Raw genomic sequence first — 10,413 nt, 5'->3', positions numbered from 1 at the left:
CAATAAATAAACACCGAAATGACCAGCCCAAACAATAACACACACGAATGTCGTGACGTATTTTTGAAGTTGTTTATTTTTTTAAATGACAGACCCAGGCATTAAAAACTTTATGGTTTGCTAGAGTAGTTACCGAAATAGCAATTAATATTAGTTCTTTTATCTGTTATAGCTTCGATATCCGATAAATCGGTATAAAATCATCACCGGCACCTCTAGGTGTGGTATGCGTCTACGGCTGCATGTATCGCGTGAGCGGTTATTTAAGTACCTTCACAGCGGGGTGAGGAGTCGCTCCACTGATGTTCCTCGGTACATATCCTGCGTACGGGTCCCACCAGTCTGTAGTTAGTCGTGCACGAGTACTGGATCACGCTGCCGAGATGCGTTGTGCCATTCAGGAGATCCGCTGACCCGTATGGTAAGGATGGCAGTTTTCCGCAGTCCACATCTGAGGAGGAATAAGGTGTCTTAAAAAACCTACTCATGACATTCCAGTTTTGTGGTTTTTACCTACAATGTACCATTTTTAGGATACCTATCCTATACTATCATGAACTGGTGTCATCCGGTTTTTCGGTTACGTAGGGTACATGGCTGTGCGCTCAGCGTTTTTGTGTACCCGAAAACCACATAGGCCGGTACATGATGGAGCTTGGAGATTTTTGATAATGGATATACTTACATAAGTGGTTGAAAAATCAATTCGATAGAGTTTTAAAGACAGTACGCGTATACAATTTTACGTATACCGCTTTTATATACCTAGTTATACCACCTATCTTAGGGTCGTATTCCAGAACTCTACTCAATGCTCAAGTCAGGACTTGAACAGACTTGAGTATGATTTCAAGCACTGGAAATACGACCCTAATGGCAAGGCCTTGAGTATGATTTTCAGTGCTCACTGCAATAGTCCTGACTTGAGCATTGAGTAGAGTTCTGGAATACGACCCTTAGACTCGTTAGTAGTAGCAGAGCTCCTCATCAAAGAGTTCGTCCAGAAAAGTACTACCAACTTACCTATTTCTGCCGCCAAGCAGCAATGTGAACATCATTGCGTTCCGGTTTGGAAGGGTAAGGGAGCTGGTGAAATTACAGGCACATGAACTTGTCAACTTATGTCTCAGGATGACGGGCGCAGTGGCAGTGCCCTCAGATCTTTGTGATTTAAAGCTCTGAGTGGCTGTGCAACTGTTATGGATAGGCGTGTCGCTTACCACCAGGCGCTCGATTTGTTCGTCCCGTCACTTGGTATTATAAAAAAAAATGTTACCGAACACCACATTAGGCCTGTACATGATGGAGCTCGGAGATTTTTGATGATACGTGGGACTTGGACATGGGTACATGAGTCGTTGAAAAATCAATTCGATAGAATTTTAATGACAGTAGGCGCATCTTTTTTTATACCTAGTTATACTATCTTAGACTCTTAAATGCACTTACATTCGCACTTAGGCGATTCTCCGGACCATTCTCCATCAGACTGACAGACGAGACTCGGTTCACCGATTAGTTTATGTCCTTTTTCGCAGTGGAAGTCGATGGTTGAATGTATGTTGTAGTCGTATGCCTCCATATATCCGCCAGCTGGCACTTCGGGGTCTGGGCATGTTATCACTGCAAAAAATTCATTGTTTTATAGCATCTACTACAAACTTTTGGACCATTTCTACCATGGAAATAATGCAAGAGTTACGGCTACAACGGCTGAATTGATTTTTTGAATTGTAATGGAACATTTGCATCTAAATCGATTCACTGATCGGATCATATGATTTAGAACAGATCTCATAAAAATCCTTTCCACATTTTAAACAAAAAAAAAAAATTGACAGCCTTTTCGGCACAAAAGTAGTGACAATCGCCAAATATCAAGTGGCAACTCATTGTGCTTAGATGTTGTGTATTATAAGATTCGAATCGATATGCTTAAAAATCGTATTGCAATGAATCGATACAAAAAATTGCTAAAATCGTGTATATTTCAATCGATCTTCAAAAAATCGAATCATGTTTGCAATAAGCGCCACTAACAGACACAAAATATTATCGTTAAGGATCTTTGTGTCAGATACTTTCGTTAAAAAAGCAAGGCTGTATAGATTTCCATTTATAAAAGTTCACGATTTACTTACATTCACATGATGGAATATCATGAGACCATTTTCCATCTCGGTTGCACGTGAGGACTTCAACACCGGCCAGCCAATAGTCCTGTTCACATGTGAACTGTGCCACCGAGCCGTAGGTGGTGGTGCCATTCAGGAGCCTGAAAGAACCTTTGTGCACTTGCGCAGGAGTACCGCAGTCCACGTACTTGCAGGATGGAGGAGTACCGGCCCACAGGCCACCTAGGGTGCAGGTTACGCTCTGAAGAAAACAAGGTAAATCAGGTTATTTGTTAATAGCCGAAGATACAACAACAAAATGGTAAGACTATGTTTGGTTACACCTTATGTCAATGTTAACAGTAATTATGTTTCACGAACGATTCTTTTTTGTTCAAAAGAACGTACCTCAGTAGTAATACCATTCAGATTTGAAGAAGATATTCCACCTTTAAGGGCAAATTAGGGAACATTCAGTTTATTGAGTTTCACCCGCTTTCCGCGATTTTAATAAAACTTGGCGCATAGATGTAATTTCAATGAAAGATAAATGTTTTAGTGACCTGGAGATGACTTGATGATAAAAATGGCTGACAGGTGAGAGGAACTCCTCGACAGTTTGCGCAACTCTTTTCTCTTCTTGAGATCGATCTTGTGTTTGGGCTCTTGTTGTTCGTGTTGACGAGGACTTCCATATTATGCGTTTCAGATATCGTTGAGGAGACCACGATAAAGAATACAGCGAAAGCAGAGCTAACTTTTGAAATTGATTTTTTAAAATAAAGTTTCTTTATTTTAAAAAATTGACTATTATAGTATTTTTTGAAATAAGTTGTGTGAAAAAACAAATATACGAAAATAAATATAACGCTATTTAAATCTGGAAAAATAGTTCATTTCCTGTGTGTAACAATCGCGAAAACCTAAGAACTCGATAAAAAAGTTATATTAATCCATAGAGGTTTCAGTAAATTTTCCATAATACTCACTGGAGCTCCAAATAATATGAATCCGTTCTGGCAAGTGTACGTGGCCAGGGATCCAGCCTTGTGTCCACTGACGGCTACTGTTGCCCCGGATACTGGGGGAGGATCTGGACACCAGTCAAAGAGACACTTCGGAGATTCGCCACTCCACATTCCTTTGTCTCCGCAATTTCTCTCGGCGTCACCTACGAGGGTATGATTCTCTCTACAGGTGTATTGAGCTCTCGCTCCGTGCGTTGTTCTACCGTCGATTAGAGTGACGTCACCATCTTGGATTGGCGTGACGTTCCCGCAGTTTACATCTGTTGTCAGAAAAAAAACGAATTCAGAATTTATCTTAGAAAATTATATAAGTAATTAAAGAACGGCACTAATTAAATCCCCTAATGAAATAGAGTAGGGAAGTACGCAACGATTACACTTAATCCTCATCGTCATATAATATCATAAGTACAAAAAAAAATAAAAACATTTCTTTAACTGTCTAAAATAAAATATTGTGATACATACATAACCACACTAGGCTAGGTCTGTGTCGTGGTTATCAGTACAGAAAGTTTTTACATAAAGCCTTAACTTTACTTTTTTATATAATATCAAATGACGGGACGAACAAGTCGTGCGCCTGATCGTAAGCTACAAGCCTGTCCATAACAGTTGCAGTGCCACTCAGCTCTTTAAATGGCAAAGATCTGAGGCGCACCGCCACTGCGCATGTCACCCTGAGACATAAGTTGACAAGTCCCATGTGCCTGTAATTTCACCAGCACCCTTACCCTTCAAAACCGGAACACAGTAATGCTGATATTACTGCTTGGCGGCAGAAATAGATAAGGTGGCAGTACAACCTTGGACGAACTCTTTCACAAGGAGCTCTACTGCTACTTAAAACTATGCTTATTATTACAAATTATGTCGATTACATAACCAATACTCTACTCGATGGTTACAAAAGATAAACGTGTGTGTGTGTGTGTGTGTGTGTGTGTGTGTGTGTGTGTGTGTGTGTATGTGTGTGTGTGCGCGCGCGCCTGCGTGCGTGCGTGCATGCGTGCGTGCTTGCTTGCGTGCGAGTGTGTGTGTATGTGTGCGCGCGTGCGTGTGTGCGCGTGTGTGTGTGCGTTTTTGAGTGTGAGCACGAATTAATAATAATAACAATGATATATTGTATTTGTAGAGCGTTTTTTATTTTATTCCTATGTCTTAATGAACACAACACTCGTCGTTATTTGTTCCTAATAGTAACGACTCTGTGTCATGTTCATCATCCATTGCTTTAATGTAATCTTGCTTTAATTGCAATTTTCGTCCATCGAGCACGTAACCGGAAATAGAGACGAAGTGTCACTTATTTTGTTTGAAAACTATTCTGCCAAATCATTACGGTGACAAATGTGCTCCGATTGGCCAGCCCGAATTCGAAACAATTGACGGGTGTCGTCAATTGTCTCATTTCAGATCGACCAGTTTAACTTGACCTTTGCTATAATGGACGGAAATTGAAAAATTACATATTTAATATTTAATTATCGATGAAATGTAATCCGTTTGTTTCGTAATTAGATGTTTTGCTGTTTTTCCCACACCACGGCATAGACCAGCCCCCCATAGTTAGAGATATTATTTTTATTACAATAAACAGAATTTTTTTTAATATACGGAGACGTACCTACACACAAGTCAGTTATTGACGCTGTACTAAGTATGTAACACATTGTTTTTGGTACATCTATTATACAAAACAAAAACAAAATTTATCTTCTCTCTTTGGTATTTTTCACCATTCTAGTAGTTTTCAGCTTTTTAATTTGTGATTTCAGTGCAAAACCAGAGTTGATATTTAAAAGTGATATATAGCATTGCCTGGTGAATTGTCAGAAATGGATGGCCCTTATTTCGTCTCTATTTTTAGTTATATACTCGATGTTTTCGTCTAACTTCATGTGCCGATAGGTAAGTATAAAAGAAAATGCAATACTTAAGTCCAATGCAATATTTATAAGTCCTACAAGCACATAAACAAAGCAAACGTAAATAGCTCAAGTCCAAACTCAATTACATTGAGTTGCAGTCGTCTATTTTGCGACAGTTCTCGCTGTTATTTACGGTTATACGAAAAAATAGTCGAACTGAAAAACTTTGCAGTTTTCGATGAAATTTCAAGTTTCTAGGAACTAGTAATTGCGAAATTCCTGCCTGTAGGAAACTGTAGAGGTGTGTCTGCGTTTATAATTATGCCAGTTTTAACACATTAAGTATTTTGCTTGCCCTCCCGAGCTGATAAGGAGCAATTTGGAATCACTAGCATCAAACAGCTTTAACATGAGTCATGTACATAGAATACATACTTAATTAATGTAGATGCTTTGTAACTGCAGCGGAATTAGGCGAACTATGGATCAGGTAACATTTGCATTACGTTGTTTCGGCTTTCAAGGAAGGACAAGGTTCGTCGTGAAATTACAGACATGAGACTTGTTAACTTATGTCTCAAGGTGACAGGCGAAGTGGCAGTGTCCCTTATATCTTTTCGATTGAAAGCTCTGAGTGGCACTGCACCTGAGGCGCAAGACTTGTCCGTCCCGTCAGCAGTAGAGCTCCTTGTAGAGTTCGTCCAGGGAAACACTGCCACCTTACCGTTTTCTGCCACCAAGCAGTAATATTGGTGTGAGTGCTGGTCAAATTACATGCATTTGGGACTTGTCAACTTATGTCCCAGTGTGACAGGCGCAGTAGCAGTGCCTCTCAGATCTTTGCGATTTAAAGCTCTGTGTGGCACTGCAATAAAAAAACAGGGAAACCCTGTGTCGCGGGTGCCATGGACACACACACAAATTCCACCCAACTCACGAGACAAATAAATGTAGATCATACAAACAGTTCTCCCGGCCCAGGAATCTAACCCGAAATCTCTGCGTGGCAGACCAGCATGGAAACCGTTGGGCCACAGAGGCGGTATATTATAAATAGGCTGTACAGATATTGACTATCTCAGTACAATACCATTTATGTAATGGACTGCTAGTACCTACTTGGCGGCCAACACCTGGTCGTTATTTTCCGTTGTGGTAGACATGTTACAACACATTTCTTTTTATCATTTTACGGCTTTTGATCAACTTACATTTACAGCTAGGAGCTCTACCAGACCAGAACCCATCTTTCTTGCACTCCCTAGTCTGATCTCCAATGAGCATGTGACCTTCAGGGCATCTGTACGCGATGCTGGCTCCGACTTGGTAGCTGTCCCCCACGATGGTGGTGTTCAGGAGCTTGTCTGGACTTCCACAGGATGGAGGCACTGTAGACAGAAGAATGTTTTCGAAGTTGCAATTATTCAACTTTATATTCATAGCGCTAGGTGCAGGTTCTAAATAATACAGTCGCAGTCAAAAATTGTTTTTAGAATTGTTAATAACAAAATTAGTGAATATTGTAACAGTTTGTAGTGAAACATTCGCTGATGCTTTTTGACTTAAGAGTCGATCACTATCAGCTGGAATTCAAAGGTTTCCCGTACTGAATCCGTTCTATTGCGCGGGACGAGCAGCAGGGACACTGGCTGTATTTCAGCATTTATTTTTTTACAAATGAAATTAAAACCGTTTGTATAATGTATATCGTGTAATATACGTGTTCTATTTACTTCAGTTGATATAAAAAAATCATTGGTATATGCATTGACTTACAATTATATGGACGTCGGGTCCGCGCTAAAAAGTGTCCGCACTTGTAAGGCGCTAAAATCGTATACAGAGCGCGACACTCCGCTTTAGTCTTCATTTGTTCTACTGACAGCGCGATATTGCGATGACATTACAATTTAAATTTCGAATAGGTTGACTTGGGACATTTTTTTCGTGGTTTTTGTATTAGACCCGTCGTATGTAAAGTATTATAGAAGCCGTAACGTAGCTCAGATTGGATTGCGTAAACGTACTTTTATAAGAAAACTCAATAAATATAATTGTATCGTGTATTCAATTTGGAATCTAGTTTCGAATTGCTACATGTCTGTTTGACATCAACACTATTTTTCTTACAATTGTAAATACAAAACCTAAGCTGCCTGCTACAGTACCTATTGAATACGGCTGTTTTCTTGTAAAATTTCGAGGTAAGTTCGTGTTTTTTTTTAATTTTTAGGAATCGTGTTTTCACACCGTATACTAATCAGTGTTTATCCTCAATTTTACTATACACTTTTTCCATAGCGATTGATTCAACAATTTCACTGCGAAATCAACCAAAGCTATTTGAGGTTGTATCGACTTTTAACCATAAAACCTAGATCAGATAGATTTTAGCCGTGGGGCGACGGCTTAAGAATACATTGTCGCCTCCCCATACATGCCCGTGGGGGTCGTAAGAGGCGACCGAGGGCGTCACAAGTGTCCATCTGCTTAGCGTTGTGGTAGGCTCTGTGCCGACTGGATAGCGACCACAGTACACACGGCGGAAAACCCTCCACAGTGAAACGCTTTTGCGAATCGCGTTCAGGGATCAGTTGGTGTACATCCAGTGCATTTGGCCAGACCGGCAAAATGATAGTGACGGAGTGAAGATATTTGTGTTTTCCATCCGTTACTCTCATCTCTGGACTGTATTCGCACTTTCCATCAGGCGCGGTGCAGTCATTTTGTCGAGTCGCAATAAAAAAAAAAAAAAAAAAAAAAGATCAAATTATTTGATCCTCATAGATATAATTGATCTATTGCAAACGTGCATTTTTTTAAATAAATGATTCTCTTTATGTTTGATACTGCATTGAAGGTCAACACTATCATTATAGAAAATGAAACTATTTTTCTGGATTTAAATCGCGTATATTTGTTTTTTCAAACAAACCGACGCGACGTTTCGGGCCTTTTACAGGTCCCATGGTCACGGTTGACTGAGGTGGTACAGTCTTCAACCCTATTTTTTCACTATAGTTACAATTATTATTATTTAAATACCTTATTTTTAATTTTACAAAGAAAACATTCCAATTTACGCTACATTAAGTTTTACAAATTATTTTATTGAAAGAATTTTTATTAAGTTTAATTTATTATTAATTATTAATAGAAATTAGAATAAACTAAAACATATTAATTAGTACTGCAGTCTTATGTCTGTTTGGGATTTTTCATTAGAGGAAATACTGGATCCCAAACTGGTGGTACAGAGAAACCATCTTCCCTGTTGAAATCAGGATGTTTTTTAATTTCAATGGCCTCTCGCAGCATCCAGGGCAGATAACGGACTTGTTTTGCAAGGACCTGGGGTTTGTCAAACTTCATTGAATGTGTAGGTTTATCCATGACATGCTCGCAGACTGCAGACTTGTTATCATTATGTTGACTATCATTATGTTTAAGTATACTAAATTATTATTTGAATTTACACCGATCATAACGTGTCTGTTAAGACTAATTATTGTACTACCGTGTGACTACATTTTTAAAGACTACTAAATAAAAAATAATCTGTATAACCACACTATCAGTCTGACCATGAAATGCAAAATCAAAAATATAAATATATCTTTAATTCACAGGTAAACAAGTTACATTTTAAATCGTCAAAAATCGAGTTTATTTCATATTTATTTAGGGTTACGGAAACTCGATGAATTCTATACATATAAAGATGATTTGTTTTGTGTCCTTGGTTTTTTAAAATTTTTTTTTAAACAAATGTCCGTGCGCCTTTGACCTCAATCTCACCTGATGGAAAGAGACGACGAGGTCGACGATGAAGCATGCACTTCTAAAGAATGCTTATTCACTTTCGCCTCGAAAAGGCACAACTTATGACGTTGAGGGAACAAATCTGCACGCAGGAAATTCTGCTAAATGAACGTATAATCTCCACTAAATGAATAAATGTATACATGAGTTTCTGTACGCTGCAAGACAGGTCTTCACTCTCGCTTTGACTTTTCAAGGACCCTTGTCCAAGCTATAACGTTCAGGGAACACGTCTGTAGGCAGGGAATATGGAAGCGTAACGCTTTGAGCGAATCTTTGGGATATCCACAACAACATCCCATGGCCTGGGATTAGGCTAGGGGATCCTGGTGGACATTTTTATGACTTTCGTGTAATAAAAGCAGTTGTGACGTACGATTACGTGTGGTTTTATTATATCAAGCGTACGAAAACATAATCGGGCGTTGAGGTGGTGAGCAACGTGTCGCGTTTCAGTCACGCGTTATAGGCAATTGAGAAGCAATCTTCCGTGTTCTTAATTGGCAACTGAGAAGCAATCAGCCAGAAGTTGCTCCATCAAGAGCTCACTTTTGATCGAATGTTAACTACAACGCTGCAGTATATTGGACGCACTATTAAATTGACCTGGTATCTCCGGTCGGACGATGAGTTTCCGATAGTTACGTACAGTCCACCATTGAAATAAAATATCCACCGCCCAAAAGGTGTATTAGAATAATTACATTGCAGCTAGTGGTCGAACAGACGTTTTACTTGAAATTCTTTAAGTGCTGATTTTATAAGTGTAGTGAATATTTTTATTTTAATAACATACAGGTAAGGATTTCGAAATAGGTAGGCGGAGCCGAGATCCTGGTACTTATTACTTTTAATTCTTTACGCCAGCTCCGTTGCGTAGCCAGTTCTCTTGCTGGTGTGCTGGAGATGGGATGGGGCAAGTGTGTCGGTACGTGTGGCGTCCCATACCAGTGCCCGGCTCATACTCCAAGAAGTTTGTCTGATTTTTTCAACAGAAAAAATATTCTACTACTCGACGATCCGCATTTAGCACACACTACAATAAATAGTTTATGTAGGTTTATATTTCAGCCATTTTTAAATTGTTGTCATTGATAATTATATTTACATTTGAATTTTAATAAATTAATTGTACAGTAATATCCCGCAGACTTAGTTTATTCACCATGGCTAGGGTTGGCTGGAAGAAATCTCTTCTAGAGATAAGCTCACCTTTGTGTATGTCCTTTGTAACTTGTAATTTTTAATGTCATGGTATTTGTACCATAAAAAATATAGGTCGTACAAATATTTCTCCGGCCCGGGAATCGAACCTGGGACATGTTATAGTTGTGATGGATCAATAGAACTAACTGTAATACCAGTCAGTGGATGCGACAAGATGGTCGACAACCCGATGCGAAGATGGCGGGATGGTCTAAAAGTGTTGTTAAGAAAGCTTTCAAATAAATCCCATTATCGCTCCGCCCATGTACCCTGCCACCCCATTTTTCTTTAAATTACACTGCAAATGCAAATTACACTCGCCACGCGCCTTATCGAAAACTACATCGGAAATATATTTGCAGTATTTTTATT

General features: G+C 39.2%; 1 protein-coding gene across 1 annotated transcript in view; it reads right to left on the bottom strand.

Moving 5' to 3' along the window:
• Positions 1–10,413, bottom strand: part of LOC113239171 (sushi, von Willebrand factor type A, EGF and pentraxin domain-containing protein 1) — a 175,165-nt gene that overhangs the window by 10,691 nt on the left and 154,061 nt on the right. The window contains exons 9-13 of the mRNA XM_026476079.1: positions 6,225–6,401; positions 3,104–3,402; positions 2,142–2,376; positions 1,450–1,623; positions 272–451 (exon numbers count right to left, since the gene is read on the bottom strand). Coding sequence (XP_026331864.1) covers positions 272–451; positions 1,450–1,623; positions 2,142–2,376; positions 3,104–3,402; positions 6,225–6,401 — 1,065 coding nt within the window. The remainder of the gene's footprint in view (positions 1–271; positions 452–1,449; positions 1,624–2,141; positions 2,377–3,103; positions 3,403–6,224; positions 6,402–10,413) is intronic.

Source organism: Hyposmocoma kahamanoa, unplaced genomic scaffold (genome assembly GCF_003589595.1).
Source record: "Hyposmocoma kahamanoa isolate Upper Pololo Valley unplaced genomic scaffold, ASM358959v1 100021, whole genome shotgun sequence".
Taxonomy (NCBI): Eukaryota; Metazoa; Arthropoda; class Insecta; order Lepidoptera; family Cosmopterigidae; genus Hyposmocoma; species Hyposmocoma kahamanoa.
This window is presented reverse-complemented; position numbering and strand designations above follow the sequence as displayed.